At 42.4% G+C, this 18451-nt stretch overlaps 1 protein-coding gene across 1 annotated transcript; it reads left to right on the forward strand.

Annotated features, from left to right (window-relative positions):
* Positions 1 to 13860: 13860 nt before the first annotated feature.
* LOC306974758 (ryncolin-2) lies at positions 13861 to 18287 on the forward strand (the record flags this gene model as incomplete). Its single annotated transcript, XM_079572145.1, has 9 exons — positions 13861 to 13965; positions 14429 to 14644; positions 14866 to 15081; positions 16043 to 16162; positions 16321 to 16438; positions 16501 to 16638; positions 16918 to 17134; positions 17862 to 18057; positions 18141 to 18287. Exons 2-9 carry the CDS (start codon positions 14513 to 14515, stop codon positions 18285 to 18287), a joined length of 1284 nt encoding a protein of 427 aa, XP_079428271.1. The 5' UTR covers positions 13861 to 13965; positions 14429 to 14512.
* Positions 18288 to 18451: the final 164 nt, after the last annotated feature.

An 18451-nucleotide genomic window follows, 5' to 3' on the forward strand; every position in this document is an offset into this window, starting at 1 on the left:
CAGGTTCACTTTGTTTTCAAGTCTAATACAACTCCAGAATATAATAACTATGAGGAAATGACTATAAAGAGGAGTTAGTTGCCCTTGGTCTTTTGTAAGATGTATGGGCAGCATATAAGAAGGTGGTCCCATTACCTTGCAATATTGAAGACCAGTAACTCATTTTTATTATGATCATCAGATATCGGACATCAGCAGTATACCCTTTTTGTGCCAAGGGACATTCACCGAACACCTGCCTCTTCAACTAAAGGACAAACAGTGGACTGGACTGCCCAATCAATACACAGCTCCCATAGTGAAGAATCCATACAATTGAACTGCACTTTGATATTTAACTCTCCGCCATCAAATCCTTCAGTGCCAACAGCTAAAACGACTTCAAGATTTTTTATCTTTTTTGCAGACAAGCACTCAAACGGCACACGACCGAGGAGCACGGGCGACAGTTTCACATAACAAGCTTTAGCCCAAGGTTGTTATTATGTGGTGGAGGAGTTCTGATCACCGGAGAAGTCCCCCCCCCCCCTCTCACACTGACTCTGTATGGCTCTGCTTCTCACTGTAGCTGCTCATTATTTGCCGGATAAGGCCTGTGTTACGCGCCGTCCTCGGATAGACGCCTTTTGTGTGTCGGCTGTATCTTCCGCGCTGACATAATGCAAGAGCTGATTAGTATGTTTTTCCCCTCAGGATCACACACGCCGCACAATACCTCCTAAAACCCCCATTCACCAAATCAAGTGTTGCATAATAAAGCCACTGTTCACTCGTGCTCAAAGCTGCGCTGCACCCACAATGCCACGCAGACAGTTTGATCGGGGAGGCACTTGTGACTTGTGGTTGATGTGAGGGAGACTGATAGCACAGATGTCAGTTAGCTCAGACACTTCAGAGGGTGAGAAGATACGCAATACCTTATTAAAATAGTGTTTTTTTTAAGAGGAACTAATGTGTTTAAAGTTATTTTTTTATGCATCTTAAGCAAAGCAACAGCATCACCATGGAGACGAGCTGGTGATGTCCGCCAGCAAAGTTACGAGTCTGAAAAGAGGTGATCCCGCACAAAGTGAACAGTCTTTGTCTGTGTTGAAAATAATGCTAGTATTCTGTTTTCTTTATTGTATTATCAACCTTTTTTGTTTTGGATACGCAGATGTTTTACGTGGATGCTCAGGTAGATCTTGTAGGGAAACTGGTTCACTTCCGATCTGGGGAATTATGTTGCTGTGCCTTTGGGCCAGACACTTCACAGGACAACCGTGTTCACAGGAAATGAGGAAAGGAAGAGACGAACAACTTGCAACATTCTGCACATCTTACTGTTAGCAAACTGGTCATTAGAAGAAGTTAGAATGAGATTTCATCAGGAGAAGAGTATCCAAGAGCACAAGAAGTTATTGGGAAATGTGAATTCCTTGGGTTGTTTTTGTGATACAAACAAGCAGAGAATAATCGTCGGGGCCTGCTTTGATGGAGACAGCAAACTGCTGAATTTTCAATCAACAAAATGCTGATGTGAACCAACAGTTTCTCTAAAAGCACTATTGTTTGAAGAATCTGGCAGCAGCGTGGGGCTTATTCTGTCAGTGTCAGCCTTACATCAGCTTCTAGGTCTGAGCTGAAATATGGAACATCGCGCGGCACCATGTCCTTTACGTAAGACTCGCGGAGCAGCTACATAATTACATTATCAATATCGGCTTTGGGAAAGAAGATAAATGACAAATACCATTGTAGAGACACGGAATCTATTAACAAACTGTACTGTTAATGTGGAAATTGTGATACTGAGTTTGGTTTTACAATGAAAGTATTTGCCATTGCATTAGCATCACTGAAACTCAAGGCTTTTTTTTTATGAATACGGTTTTCTTGTGCATATAAATGTGGTTTGCATAATGATTTAGCAAAGGGTTGAAGCCAGACGCCACAAAAGTACAACAGCCTATGCCACAGAAAATGTCAGTTTTATATTTAAATATTAGTTATTGCTCCTTTTAGAGAAACACCACAGACAGTGGACAGTGAGAATCTGCTGCTGCTTCTAGGACGGATGAGAACGACTGACTGAGATATTGTGTAAGACACTGTATCGCTCCCAGTTAGAATTAGACGAGCTATGAGAAGATAAGTTGCAGCCAGTACCATGGCTAACAGGGCTGTCATAGTTAATCCTTGACATAATGAACTGTAAACATCTGGTGCGGTGGACCAGCGCGGGGCATGGCACTGTAAAGGCAGTCGTAGATGAGACCGTGTCCTTAAAGAAACATTATTACGTCGGGCATTGATGTATGGTTGTACCTTTCATGTGACCGCTAACCATTGTCACACCAATATTTCATGAAGCGAAACCAATGCAGTGACCTCAAATCTTGCAATACTTGGTAAATGTATGGAACGTGCTAATTTGGAAGAATTGCTGCTGCCGTTCCGGTTGCTCAGACCAGAATTTATTCATCCAGCTCCTTCATCAGAAGAAATAATGTCATTTAGCTGAGACAAAAAAGCTTAGTTTGGGGTGTGTTGTGGAATTGCTGTGCTTGGTCAGTGAGTTTGTGAAGCTCCTATAGCTCTGCAGTGAACTAATTTCTCTACTCCAGGTCATTACTCTTTGTGTTCGATCTTAGTTGTACTCCCCTTGACTCTGCTTACTTTGTTTCTGCAATATTTTAAAAGTTTGCAGCTATTTCTCCAATTAGAAAAAAAAAAGTCCCTTGGGATCACGGATAAGAGGAAACCAACTCTCTTGCATGAGTCAGGATTTTGCATTGATCGATTTCACCAAACGATTTTCACATCGTACGAGACAGGGACTTATATTACAAATGGACGTGTTTGCTGTTTACATCGAATGGGTTAGCGTGTGCTTCAGAGGGATGAAGTCACAAAACGCACTTGGAAGCGACGCCGTCCTTTCTGCTGCGCCGTAATTTATTCCTACTGGAGAGAATCTATTACTCTCCACGGAGAAGATGGGATAGCTCTTTCACGGAATGTCTTGGAAACAAAAGTGAACGCCGCTTGTGAGATTTGTGTCAAACTCGAAGAAGGCATCATTTAGAAATCCATCTGGCTGCTTTCACGAAAAAATACATTATATTGTAGCAAGTACAGCTCTCGCCCACAGTCTCCCGACAGCAGAGGAGCACAAGTGCTGTGGGCTGCCCATTCTCTTCAACTGCAGAGGTCATTCGGTTTAGCCACATGCTGTCTTTTTTACTTCAGTGCAGGATAGAGGAAGCTAACTTTGAACATCTCACACTATACACTGAACACAAAACACACATTTGCATCAGTAGTGGTGGAAAATTGCCTTCTTTGAAAACATGTCTTTACTCCCAAACTCACCATAATGGGACATCACCGTTGTTGCTGTCCCTCACATACAGTATATGACAGAAATGAGCTGCTCTGAAGATGCACTCTCTTACTCACTGAATAACTGTGATGAGCGATATTCACGTCCTCTCTTCACATTGTTTAAGTGCCCTTGGCCAAAAATACTCACCCTATATGAAGAAGAATTGCCTTTATGTGAGCACACAGTGGACATATAGGCTGAATGGTGCTGTAGCAATTAAGCGTGCACCAGTCACTGTGTTACATAATCCTCCTTGATTCTTTCTTCACTGCAGCGTGGTCAGAGGGTATTTCTAAAATGAGTTTTTATCTTTGGCATTTGCACACATTCACAACTGCTTTTGTAAGGCAGATGACAATGGATTAGCACTGAAATGTTTGCTTTTTTCAGCGTCATAACCAAGATTGGGAGAAATGTACGATCGAGCCACGTGGAATGAAGTCTGATTTGATCAAGGAATGTAATTATGAGAGTCATTCAAATCAAATTGATTATTTTTTTTGTGTGTGTACCCCCGCATCACCACAGGGGTTGCCTCATCACTACTGATTTACAGATAGGAGTTCTCAAGAAACCAGTTATGACACCGACATCAAACCAGTGAAACAAAAAAAAAGCAATTGCAATGTCCAAATGAATAGTCAGCCGCGGATGGATCCTTCATGGCAAGGAAAAAATCAAAAACCCAGAGAGAAAAAAATACCACAAGTAGATGCCCATCGAGTCATGAATAAAAGGACTCAAACCAAGGAAGCCCATGTTCAGGAGACACTTTTTTTTATTATTGAGGGCTGCATATATTGTCCAGTTTGTCTCACATCGAAAACCTTGTAATTAAGGTTATGATGGTAGTCCTTTTTTTAAAAACTAAAAGCCTGCGGGCCAACAAATAGGTCCAAGGGTGACATTTAATTATACAAATCATACAAATCACTTATGAATCCCACTTATAGCTGTATACTTTGGTCTCTAATACTGTCCCAGAGCTCAGTTTGTGAACACCAAACACAAAGAAAGGCAAATAAGATGGCAAAAACACAATAATGCCCGCTCGGTAATTGGTTTTGTCACAACAGAGGATCCCCGGTTTAAAAGAGCTCAACGAGGCAACCTTACCGCACATGCAAATAAATACACAATGAGCAAATGCGGTGGCGGAAAGCCTTCAATTAGCACATACACGTTGCTGGGAAAGCTCTTCAGTATACACATCACGGGAGGTGGATCGCTGCATTACTTCAGAGGGATTACTATGCATTGTTATGACTCATCTTCCTCTGTCAATCATGAACAAGAAAGGAGTCACAGGGTTGCCTTTCATCCCGGTATTCACTTCATCCGGTGCCAGAAAACTTGGATTTTTCCCTACCCACGGATGCTGTTGTCATGGTGATCAGGTCGCACCGGGGGACATGTGCCGGGGCTCGGCTTATTCAAGTGTTTTAACACAACGCATCCCATTAGTTGACACACTCTAACTCAAATAAACTGCTATGTAGTGGTTTATGTCAACATGTCATCACACTATAAAGCATAATATAGGCTGTAAGACAACAGTCATGTGCTCATTAGCAATAAACCCAACTTTATATGTGTACGCCTGTGTAGAACATGCATGTCATCCTTCATTTAAAAAAAAAAAAAAAAAGGAAAAGAGGTGGAGAAAGCTGCCTCAATGATTAATTCAAACATTTGCACATAATTTATGACTAGCAAGGAACACAGCATACCTTCTTGTAAGTTCACTCTGGGGTGACAAATTTACAGGAGTGGAAGAGGGTTTGGTGCTTATTTGGTGTTATAATTATGTCTGGGGGGAAAAGGCAATTTGTTGATATCAGTGGTGTTCCTTGACATTGAAGAATCATCAACCTGCCTTTGTTACTCTGGCTAACTCTTTGGTCAAGTAATAGTAGTTTGACCTTGAGATAAAGCTGGTTACGTACAAGTATGTTATTTCAAAGGATGAAAAGCAGCCCACTAAGCTAGGGTAGTTTTAATCAAAAGGTGTGCAACTAGTTTTTTTTTTCAGATTATGTGACTTTTCTGACCGGGTTCTTTAAAAAATCGATACAAAGAGAGAGAGAAGGATGTCGACAAAAACCAGGACCATTCTGGAAATTCTCGCCCACACCTGGTCAGCTGCAAAAGCTTGTTCGGCAACAGATTGATACTGCAGCTCCACTATCATTCCTGATGCCATCAAACTACTGAACTCTGAGCTTTGAAAAATTGGAATGTATCAACTTGAACTTGAAGTATTTCTCATTATATTTGGGTAAAAAAGATACAAATCGATCCCAAAGATTTGGTTTCCATTAAAAAGTCATGAATCCCATCACTATAAGAAGTGGCAGCAATATAAGGCCTTGCGCTTACAATACAAGACAAATCAACAACAAAGTTACAGTTGCATACAGACCATGAGAACCCCTCTTCAAACATGAAGGAATTGCCACAGTTGTATCCTCTTTTCTGCTCTGGACCATGTTATTGCCCCAGTCAGCCGCCGGACACTCTCATTCACAGTCCATTTGTTGTGTACCACTCCTTATCAAAGCGCCTCATCTGCTCAGTCAGCCCGAACACAACTCCAATCCACACTCCCAGTCCTATCACGCTGGCACTGAGCCCATAGTGTTCATGTGTACTCCTTTCCCTCCTCGTCCTCCCTGTGCCCTTTATGTGTGATGAAGGCAGCCGTTTTACAGCAGCACAGAATCAGGGAGTAGGCGACGAGAAGCAGTCAGTTTCAGTAATTCTGTTCTGAAGGAGAGCTCGGTCTCTCCTGCGTCACTGCTGAGCCAAGACATGAAACATTTACTCAGGCTCATATTGTGGTATCAGCAGCTTTTATACGTTTAAAGTACAGCAAGGTAAGGTAAGTAACAAATAGAGTTTCTCCGTCTTGGAGGCTACTTATCCTTGTGGTTGCTCCTATCTGTTCAGGTGGCCCGAGGCGCAAAAGCTTAGGTCATTCAATTACATTCTTTAATTAGATTTTGTTTTTTAAAATAGATTGTGGTAAAAATAAACTCCCCCCCCCCCCCCCAAGAGGTCAGTGCACACACTGGCTGGTGTTGTTGTTTTCCTCCACAACACCCTTCTGTTTCCTAATTTATTGAGCTGTTGTAGACATATTTGGCACTGCACAACAAAGCGTTTCTTTTGGAGGTTTAATTTGGCCCTGTCTTGGCGCGTGCACCATTTGTAAAAGTGATGATAAACAGCTGCACAGAAACAGGTGGCAAACACTGCCTGTCAGCCGGCAGCATCGGAGGCTCAATACATTATGACACTACAGTGTGTGAGAGCTGCAGCTGGAGACAGGAGCCCAGATGCTGAACCGTGACAGACAGATGAAAAGATGACACTTACTTAAGTTATATTGTAATTCAAAATCTTCATGTTAAGTTACTTTGTGGCTATCAGTAACTGTGGACTGTGGTATACGTTTTGGATAGTTTGTATGAGATTAATGACACACACAAATGAAAAAATTAAATTTCATTATTCACTATGGATGTGTTTCAGTGACTTTTGCGGGTTACAGTATGCACGTGTATATAGATCCATGTTTTTAACACAATAGCTGCATTGACACTAATGTTTCTTGTTGTTTGCTGAAACACGTTAAATGTTGTTGGTCGGTTTAAACCTAGAATGCTGCGCCTATTTTTTATGCAGAAGTCAAGAGATGGCCAAGCCCAACGATGGCAGTGAATGCATCCAGTTTTTGCCCTGTTTTATGCTTGAAGATAATGAAGAAGTGCATGTAAACCACATGTAATGTAACGCCTTAACCAAGCGCATTTTTGCCCGTTCGGCTTTATCTGAATCTTAAAGGGATATTTCAGGATTTTTGACATAGGGCCTAGTTATCCAAATTGTTGTTGATTTCTGGAGATTTTTTAAATTTGTTTTTTATTCATGCAGTCCTTATATTTAAAGAGTTTAGTGGTGCTAAGCTAGTGCTAGGCTAGCGCATGTCTATGGTAACTAGTAGCTTGCATTAAAAAACAGTCTGACCCAAGCACAGTGCGCCTGAGGCAAATCACTTATAACACCAGACTACTGATATAAATGTCTGTGTTGACTGAATTTTTTTTTTTTTTTTTAAATATAACCATATTGCATTTAAAAGAACTTATATTTGATCAGCATCAGCTTCTTGGTTGTAGCTACGCAGCAGCGGAGTGATCTGCTAGGTTACCGGATCTACAGTAGTTTATTTACCTGTGGCCGGCATTACTACACGTGGAATTCACAAAAGAGCTTTCTACAAATCAGATATGGCAACTTTTGGAGGACGACCTCATGATTTTGAAGAGGAATTAATGCAGGCTACTAGTTACCATAGACATGCGCTAGCCTAGCACTAGCCTGGCACTGCTAAACTCTTGAGGCCCTATGTCAAAAATCCTGAAACATCCCTTTAAAAGAGAGCGTACAGACTATTGGCCAGTGTAACGTCTCATTTGAAATGTCTACAAAAATTATCGTAACTTTTGTGTTGCATAATCTTTGGACAAAACACATCTCATGCCTCTGTTGTCGGTGTGCATTGTATTATGTGTGTTCGTGAGCATGAATGCTGAATAACGTATGCAAATTATTCCACAGTTCGTGGCGTGTTTAAGGTCATGTGACTGATTCTACAACTGCTATTACCTCTTTGAAGACCCACTGATCAGTGTCTTGTGATCTGCTTACACATACTACGTAATATAATAAAAAAAAAGCTGAAACATATATTATTTTCTGTGTGTTTTAGCTTTAAATTATTGATCATCCGTCGTGCCTTTGGCGTCAGGTTTTTCCAATGTCCTTCTCACCCTTCAACTCCCAGCTGAGCACCACTCTCCTCACTCTTTCTGTCAGATTTACCATGTGTGAAATGCCTGCTGCTGTTCTGTGAAGGACATGCCATCCCTGATGCAAGTCTCCGGAGCTTTCTACATGACAGAACGCATGTTTTTCCAAACCTCTGGGTTCAACCAGTCAACCCCGAGATCTGCAGCGTGATCCAGCCACCTGCATGTATGAAAACAGATGATGCTTTTAGCTACAAAGTAACAACATCCTGCTAAAAGCCGAGAATAGGACAAATAACCGATTCACAATGACACTAATTTCATGAAATAGCTCGAGTGTTATTTTATGAATTGCCGTCATGTGCACATTGAAATGGCATTGACACACAAATGCAATTTCCTCTGCTTTTTGACAAGCACATGGGTCCAATTTAGTGCTTATTTTGCTCAACAGAACTGGAATTTTGCAAAAGGAAAGAGAAACAGTAATGATCATCTGTTTTTACTCTCTCAAAACACGTTCTGATTTTGGCATGAAGACATAATTAGGGTTTTTCTTCAAAACTTTTTAAAAAGAAGATTTCTCAGTTCTTTCTTTGGTATTGCTCACAGTCCTAACCTCACATTAATTAGTACATTGTTTCAGTCAATGTATTAAGTACAACTAGTTCTTAGTAGGTTTGTTATTGCTGTGGACGGTGGGGGCACACATCACGGGCAGGAGCAGGAGGGTCCATGAAGGAGCTCATGTTCTGTCAAAAAATAATAGAAAATGGGTTTAGGGGAACCTTTTTGCCCCAGGCCTCATCAAGTCTCTCGACGGCCCTATCCTCAAACACTATCACTGCCCAAGAAAGTACATCCCACATCATATGGCCCTTCTACATAGGGGCCATAGAGAGCATCCTGACCAGCTGCATCACTGTGTTTCTATCCTGCCAGAGGACCCTCCGGATCATCGGTGCCCCTCTCCCCTCCATTCAGGATATTTACTCCATGACTCACCTACAAAGCCTTTGGAATCACAGGTGTCCCCACACACCCATCACAGTCTCTTCAGTGATGGGTGACCCGGAGACAACAGAATCTACAAGCCAGGTCCAGTCGGCTGAAGGACGGCTTCATCCACAGGGTAGCCAGGAAGCTGAACTCGTTCCCTTCCCTGTCATCCTCCCTCTGCTTACACCTGCGTTTACAAACTGTGCTAAACACCAGCCCTTCAAAGATACTCTAGCTCTCACTCTTGTATGTAGAGATTTTACATGTGATGAAATTGACCATAAAGCTGACCATGACTACAGCGTCATGTAATCACAAAATGCCCAAATACTATATGAAAATGTTTTGTAACATTTATCATGCAAAACATTTGGCCTGTGGAAGAACAAAATGTTTTTTTTTGGTGAAATGTACATTGTAATTTGTCACACATACAGATACCCGTATTTATATTGTATATTGACATCAGGAAAGTATATTCCGGATGTCTTGTAGCAGTTGGTTTTGAAGGAAAAATTCCAGTGCACACACTGTAAGCACTGTGACACTCCATTGTAGACATTTGCAGACACTGCATACTAATCGATACTGATTGATCCACTGTTGCAGGTCCTGACATTGTGCAACACGAGACACCGCATGTCAAATCAAAGTGACGAGCCACATGTTCACTGTGTGGGTCACGACGGCGCTCTCTCCATCATAATCCACCCACAACATGCACTGGCTGAGCTACTCCTATTAGGTTTTTTCACGTCTGTCATTAAAAATAAGGAGGCAGTAATATTTAGCACACAATAAATCTTGACAGAGTTGGGAAAACTGTTTTTCTATGTGTATGTCATCGACAAAGAGTCAAATAGCAAACTAAAAAGTGATAGACTGGTAAATGTTGAGCTACAATCTTTGTAGACAGCCAGCTCTCTGACACTGCTGTAATAATTGGAGGTTCACATTTTCTGGGAAATGGAACTGTTGCATTAAAACCATCACATTAACTGCGGATCTTACATCAGAACTGCTGTGCCCTTAGCAACAAAATGGACCAGTTATGCCCCTGGATACAAGATTGAGAGAAATAGGTATGCAGCCTTTTATTTTATTAAGTAAAATAAATAATAAAAAGCAAATGCAGTCATTCCTTCATTATAATGCCATCCTGCTATCACTTTTTCAGAAACCCTGAGAGAATTTGGGGGTCCTGACCCTCTAAAATCAGAAGTACTGTTCCTTACTTTGAGTAGTTCTGTATCAAAGAACGTTGTTTACCTGCTTGAACTGAACTGAATGTTACGCCTACTACATGTCCTTGCATTGTCTTTGTGTGTGACAGAATTGCGTGACAGGCTGCCATAGGTTTCAATTTATGAAACCTGCCTATAAACGGGAATCTCTCATGTTGACACCAAAGGCCCCTCCCACTTCTTCTCCCTGTTTACAGCCTGAGCTCTCAACTGTCACATCCTTCAACATCTGCTTTTTGCCCCGTGTCGCTGCTCTCGGGAAAGCCACTTCACATGCTGACAAATGCACACACCTGCCTTTCTGTGTCATGCATAATTCAGTGGGTTGTTTTAAATGCAGATTCAGTGTTTCATTACAGATACGAAGGACAGACTGACTGGTCTTTATAATGTAGGTCACTTCGTTGTATTGTGACAAATGTTCCTGTTTGTCTGTGATTTCAACTTTAGCACGTTTGACTAATGACCCACTTTCAGCGCCGTTCTGGTTATAAACAACACAAGGACAACTAATGAAATGAACAAGAGGTGTGTCATGCAGTTATCGTCATGCTACAATTATGAAGTTAATTGAATTTTGTAACCAAAGCCATTAACATGTGGCTCACTGCCAGGAGAAGCCAACGGGCATTGTATCTCATCATGAGAAATGAAGGTGGCATGTCTAAAAATATCCTTTTTACTCTCAATGTTCCTGAGTTTATTAATAAAATCATGTTATGATAGGTATAATTTAGTAGCCTATAGGTGGTGAAAGTGGTGAAGTGCAGTGTTTCTTAAAGAGGGGGTATTGTGCAAAATCGACTTTTTCAAGCTTTCCATCATGTTATTATGTCATTCCCTCATTAAAAACATGCCTGAAGTGTCGCCTTGGCACATTCATATATTTTTGAGTAATCTGTAAAAACTCTGATGGCGGCCATTTTAGGGATAGGTTTGCCTGAGTCCACCTAGGAACGCCCCCACCTCCTGGAGACGCCTCCGAGCTTTCGTCACCAGCCGAGTAACCAACCACTGCTCCTCAGCAGAACCCCCTCCCCACTGATGCCACAGACAGCGTGTGGAGGGGGCGTGTCGGAAAGAGTCAGAGGTTCTTAAAGAGACAGAGGCCTATTTCAAGACATTCACTACAGCCATTTTGAGAGAGCAATTTTATACAAGGCAGTTATTCTAATTTACTGCATTTACAGACCAACAGAAGGTTTCGTCATCATTGTGATATAGACCGGTGCTATGTGATTGAAAAAAGCATCATACCCCCTCTTTAACTGTGGTCTTAAAGCAGTAGTTCCCATACTTTTTTTTGTCTCATGTACCCCTTGAGTCGTGCATTTAAGGCAAGGCAAGGCAACTTTATTTATACCGCGCATTTCGTACACAAGGCAACTCGATGCGCCTCCGAGTAAGTTTAAGTTTAAGTTTAATGGTTTTGCATAGCCCAATATCACAACAGAAGTTGCCTCACAGGGCTGCACAGAACATTGCTGCACGACTCATGTACCCCTTGAGTCGTGCATCTATTCTCCGAGTACCCCCTACCTTGAGGATCTTGCCAATATCATTACAAAGTGATCAAATAAACTAAGATTATTCAGTATTTTATAGCGTGTTGTGTTCAAAATGAAGCTAAATTACTCTCTGAAATTGTAATCAGTTTCACGTTCTTTTTGTTATTGCTCAAGTACCCCCAGGGTCCCCATACCCCTGTTGAGAAACACTGTCTTAGAGGACTCCGAATCCTCTTTAGTTATTGTCTTTGTTAAGTTTTTGGCCTCTTTAGTCATGGGTAAGCTCTGTTTAAGACCTGGTCTGCCATAGGCAATGACTCATCTCAAGTTTTCACAAAGTCTAATGCTGCTTGTTTCCAGTTGTGAAGTGGTAGTTCTGAGTGTATTGTGTGCGAGTGCTTTTGTCTCATAGCAAAGTGAAACATTAAAAACACGCACCATTACACTATAAACAAATAAATCATCATGAATTCATCTACAAACTGCTGAACCACTTTTTTGCATCTGCTTTTGTGGAAAGAGGAAAAGACAAAAAAAAAAGACTAAATTAAAATTGAGAAGCTAAAAGGTTAAGTGTCGGCTTCATAGCAATCACCTAAAAGACATAAAAATGTATTATCGCTGCTCTCTTTGGTGTTTAAAGGCAGGGGCGGATCTAGAGGGGTGGCACAGGGCGGCTGCCACCCCTAAAGGTCTTGCCACCCCAGCTGCCGCCCCATTGATATCATGTAATGTCTCACATCTGCTCCAGAAGTTACTTGGGTGCTTACGGAGGCTCACTCTCAGTACTTTTTTGACAGGACAACGAATTGCCCTCTACTTATGTTATGGACAATGCTAGTATTTGTATGTAATTGACGGAGGCTCAGCTGCATCTAAACGGAAAAATTGCCTTGCGATCAAGCAAAACTTGTGTACCCCCACTATAACCATTCAACATTGTAAAATGTGTTGCCACCCCAGAAATGATCCCTGACCCTGCTTGCCACCTCGTGATTTTTTTTCTAGATCCGCCCCATGTTGAAAGGTCAAAGGTCATCTCATCTCGGGAACTCGGACATCAAAATTATCGCCCAGTTTCCCAGTGGAAAATACCAGATCAAGTGAGATGTGTGAAATTTTCGGCCAGTGGTATTCCCCATAATTACGAGACCATACGAAGGCAACATAATCCTCAAGGATACTTTTTTTTAAATGGTTCTCAGTGTAAGAAGTTTGAGACCAGCCTTGTAGAGTAACTCAGGGGCTTCAGGGCATACTTCAGGGCAGGGGACCCCAGGGAGGAGCATTCACTTGGCGGAAGAACTGTGAGACTATTTAGGCCTATAGGATTTATTTTGTAGCCTATGTAAAAATTGTACCTACAATGATAATACAAAATGTCACTAGGCTTAGGCTATATGGAAAAAACATACTAATCATCGAGACTTGGAAACTATGGTCTCAAAGCCAAAGACAAAAAAAATGAAACATCATCACAGAAAAAGTCGCCTAGCAAAGTTATGGTGCGTTGTTGCCCCCTAGTGGACTTCTTGACTGGTGCAGGAAAAAAACAGCCAAGTTCAGCTGACTGCCACGCGCGACCTGTGAGCAAATACTGTGAGTAAACTAGTCAGATGAGCAGCAGTCCTTTAGTCATGGTGGCAGATGGGAAGGCTCGAGGGCAGCCTATTCCAAATAGAAGGATCGGTTTTGTTGTTTGAGACGGTAGTTCAGGGTGTGCGCACAAAGTTGGGTCTAAAATACTTTTAGGCCTACTTTTACACTACAATCTTGCATGAGCAGACATCATTTGCATTACCCCTGATGATATGCTACTCTGTCAAAAATTGCGTTCCCTTTTGCGTCTGCCTCCATCTCCCATCGGCCAATCCTCTTACAGGTGGATTATGGCTGTAAGATGTCTCCAGTGAGAGTGAGAGAGAGGGTGACAGAAACGTGACGCATTCGAACTGAAACACAGCTGTAGGATCACAGAAAATAAACAGAAGATTGTACCTGGACTTATTGGCAGAAGATGACCTATGGCAGTGGTGAGTAGGCTATACCATGACAGTGTTGGCTATTTAGTATTATTGAGGCTATATAATGATATCTCAAGCACTAATCTGTTATAGCAGTAGCTTCAGTTCATTTGATTTTGTTGTAGAGGCTTATATCGTAACAGTAGTTGTCTCAAATCAACAATTTCACACAAAAGATTATTGATTTGAACAAACAGCAACACCAACAACCATTAATAAATCCCACATACACAACTATCTATAATATATCCTCTCTATATATGTTTTTAAAAATGTTCTAGACCTACAGTGAGTGTAAAAGTGTCTGGACTCTGAGTCATATTAATGCTTTATGTTTGGTCAGTTTAAATTCCCTGACAGTGTTAAGCTGTTTGAGCCTGAAGACAGTAATGTAATAAACTAAATGGGATCACCCTGTCCTTCCAAAAGTTCATGCCCCGTCAGACCTTGTGATATTCTATGTGTTCAATAGGGGCAGGTGAGGTGGACGTAGGAATGGACAGCTTCTCCTCTCCCGGACAGAAAGAGGTAGTTTAACAGTGGAGCGGTGTCGGCCATGTCTTCTCCCGCCTGGAGCGTCTCTGGGCTGTGCTTGTTGACGGGGCTGGTGATGGTCTCTGAGGTGCGCTCCTTCAACGCAACTCGATTCAATGGAGGAGGAACCCAGTGTGGAGAATATTCCAACCAGGTGAGACCTTTAAATGCAAGATATAATAATTCAGGACGAGCTTAGAGGTAGAGCCCCTCAGTAAAGTGGATTCAGAAAGCAGTAGGAGATGCTTATCCAGAGTAGACCCTTCCTAAGGCTCATTGTATTCAATGTTAGTTTTAGAATGGACACTATTTAGCCAGTATTGTTCATATTTAATTGGCTTTGTGGTATATTTATTCTTGTTATGATGCCCACAGTTGATGGACGATGGGATGTGCCGGATTGTGGCCACGTTGCCTCAGGTGGAGGGGCAGAGGTGCCCTGATATGTTCCGCTGCACCGATGAAGTGTCCTTCTGGCTCCATGAGAATGAGGAGCTGAAGAGGCAGCTGTCTGCGCTGAGGGAGACGGTGTCTGGGCTACAGGAGGAGCTCAGGAACCACCGGCACCGTGTGAAGGTCCTGGAACTACAGGTCATTTTATTTTAAGGCCTAATGTACAGGTTTGTACGTTATAGGCAAGGCAAGTTTCATTGCAAAAATGAAGAATAGAACCAGAATATTTAGGTGGGCTGCATTAAATACATGACAAATATAGTTTATAGCCCATATTCTGTAATTTAATGGTAAAATCAAGACTATTCTCCCAATACTATAGAATAGAAGGGACCCACACTTAAATTAGAAAAAAGACATGACTTATCCAAAAGTGCCTTGTCATTGCTCATGGAGTAGAATGATTTAACACCACAGTTCAAGTTAACACACTCCCAGCTTGTCCTTGGCCTTAGCCGCTAACAGGATTAGCCATGCTACCCCTACACATGTTGTTACATGTGTCTTAGTGCTAAACAAACAATAACTCAGATACTCTGCCGCAGGTGGCCATTGCTCCTGTACATTAAAGTCAGCTCCATACTGACAGTGGTAATGACTCTCAGACAGCTTGAGCATTTATTTATCTAGCAAAGGGACAGTGGGATAATCTTGACACAAGCTGCTCTAGTCCAAGTGCACAAGTGAACCTGCAAGGCCAGTTTAAGCTTACATTGATATAATAGAGTTTCACAAAAGATTGAATTTGATGCATCTGCATTTTATTAAGTTAACAAAAAGTATATTGGTTATAGGCAGGCATGTCCTAGTGGGACAAGGCCTCGTGGAAGGCCCAGGACACGCTGGTGGGACTATGTCTCCAAGCTGGCCTGGTGTCGCCTCGGGGTCCCCCAGAACAGCTGGAGGAGGTGTGTGTGGATCGGGAAGTCTGGGCATCTCTGCTGAGACTGCTGCCCCCGCGACCCGGCCCCAGATAAAGCGGAAGAAAATGGATGGATGGATGGATGGATGGATGGATGGATGGATGGATGGATGGATGGATGGATGGATGGATGGATAGATGGATGGTTATTGAAAACATTTGATTGTTTGCTGATAGGCTGAGGAGAGGACTCACCTGAACATGTCTGTTGAACAACGACTTCATGATCTGGAGATGCACTACACAGAAGCCACCAGCCTGCTGCACATACAGGGCACCCTCATACTGGACCTGCAGGTAACAGCACCTCTCAGATTAATTCTTAATTCTTTTTTTTAAGAGTTTCAAGAGTAAGAATTACCATTTTGCTTTGACCTGACCTGTTTTAAGTGACATAGTGGTTAACACATGGTGCACATATGATCAATAACATCTGACTGTGAACTCCCATTCAGAATCAAGTCCATAATTTGACCGAGGTGGTGGACAGAGTCAAAAGAAGTCCTGGCTGTTTGCTCAACGTCCTCCACCCCAACTCAATGATGAGTTCACAAGAGCCTCACCACCCCCCAGGTCTGTCCATGCACTTTTCCACCAGAAGAGGGCGCGAGACACTAAAAGTATTGTCTCTGCAGAATCGCCACACATGAGGAACTGCCCCATTGACTGTGCCTCTATTTACTACAATGGCGAGAGGAGATCAGGTCTCTACACAGTCATACCGCTGATGGCTGGGGTTCCCGTGCAGGTCTACTGTGATATGGACACAGATGGTGAGTGACGCTTCCCTCAAACTCATTAAAACTTAATTGGCTGTGTTCAGAAAGTTCTTTATGTCAGGGGCCTGTATTCATCTAGGGGAGAGTCTGTGTTTTTGAAAGAAAGGCAAATTCTACCATAGATTTCTAACCTGCCCAATGTGAATATTAGACAATGGTTTCTTCTCTTTACCCAACCAATTAAATTACAGCCTGTTTGTCTGGTTGGGGCCGTCCTGCTGTGCCCCACATGCTCCCACTAGACCTGACATATGCCTTGTCTCTGTGCTCCAGGTGGGGGCTGGACAGTGATCCAACGAAGGGTGGATGGAGCAGTGACATTTGACCGGACCTGGGGGGATTACAGGGACGGCTTTGGAGACTTGCGCTCGGAGTTCTGGCTGGGAAACGACCACATCCACGACCTCAGCACTCAGGGCGAATACACGCTGCGGATAGACCTGGAGGACTGGAGCAATAAGCACAAACACGCCCTCTACCAGAGCTTCAGGTGATTCGCAAGTTGCAGCATAGTGTCTTAGTACCCTGAAGTCTTTAAGGTCCTTTATTGTGCAGGATTTTTTATGTATAGGCTCAAAACAAGTCAATAAACCTCAATTAACAAACATACACAAGACATGACCTCATATTCTGCTGGTACAAGGGGAGTAAAGCGGTATAAATATTTCTTTAAGTGGTTGGTGCACCTGTGAGGGAGGCGGGCTTGTGTTTCTAATATACTATATACCGCCATATAAATGCAGGATTACATAAAGGCCCTATACCTGACATTATGCAAGTGGTGGAACACTTTGTTTTCTCCTTCAGTACATTGTAAACTCAGCCATTCTTGGACAAAATATTGAGCATCTAACTGTAAACCGTCTGTATCAATTACATGAACTTGCAGGCCAGTTTTTCTGTTACAGTGGTTCAGAAAAGTAACCCTGAAAGGTTGTAAAACATGGTTATAAACTCATCCCTGTAAAATATTGAGATGCAAGGGAAAGCTGGGGATGAGTTTAGACACTACAAACAATTAAATATACTTGCTCCCTCTTTCATTGATTGCAAATTAAAAGAAATAAGGTACAGGGCCTTTAAACATGTGTGAATGAAAGGAAGCACAACTCTAGGTGTGTTTTTCACAAGGCACAAACATTATAACATTTTACAATAAAAAGTTGATAGAATGTCTTAACATGTGCGTAAATAAAGCTTATGTTGCTTTTCTGTAGTGTGGAGGATGAAGAGCACCAGTACCGCCTGCACGTCTCTGGGTTCAGCGGCTCGGCCCAGGACTCTCTCAGCTGGTACCACGACAAACAGAGCTTCAGCACGCCAGACAGCGGCAACATCTGTGCAGAGATCTCCCATGGCGGATGGTGGTACAACCAGTGCTTTTATGCACACTTGAATGGAGTCTACTACAGAGTAAGACCAAAGTTATATAGGTCTACAATCAGTCAGATATCGATAAACGCAATGTGAGGTTTTAATCACTTTTGTAACTGCAGGGAGGTCATTACACGCCTCGAGGCCGTGGTCCTCTGGGTCCAGATGGGATCGTGTGGCACTCATGGAAAGACTCAGACTATTACTCTCTGCGTAAAGTCAGTATGATGATCCGACCGCGCTCCTTCAGAAGACGCGTGTCGCCCTGAAACATCAGGCAGGGAGACTGGGATATTGTACATCATGATGATCAAAGATAAAAACAGACTTTAATATGGGTATTCTTGAGGAAAGCACCCAGACAAAGAGGAATATAGTGCAACTGTGTAAGCAACATGTTGAGTATTTTGCACATGTTTTGTACTTTTATATA

The sequence above is a fragment of the Gobius niger genome (genome assembly GCF_951799975.1).
Source record: "Gobius niger genome assembly, chromosome: 15".
NCBI classification, from domain to species: Eukaryota; Metazoa; Chordata; class Actinopteri; order Gobiiformes; family Gobiidae; genus Gobius; species Gobius niger.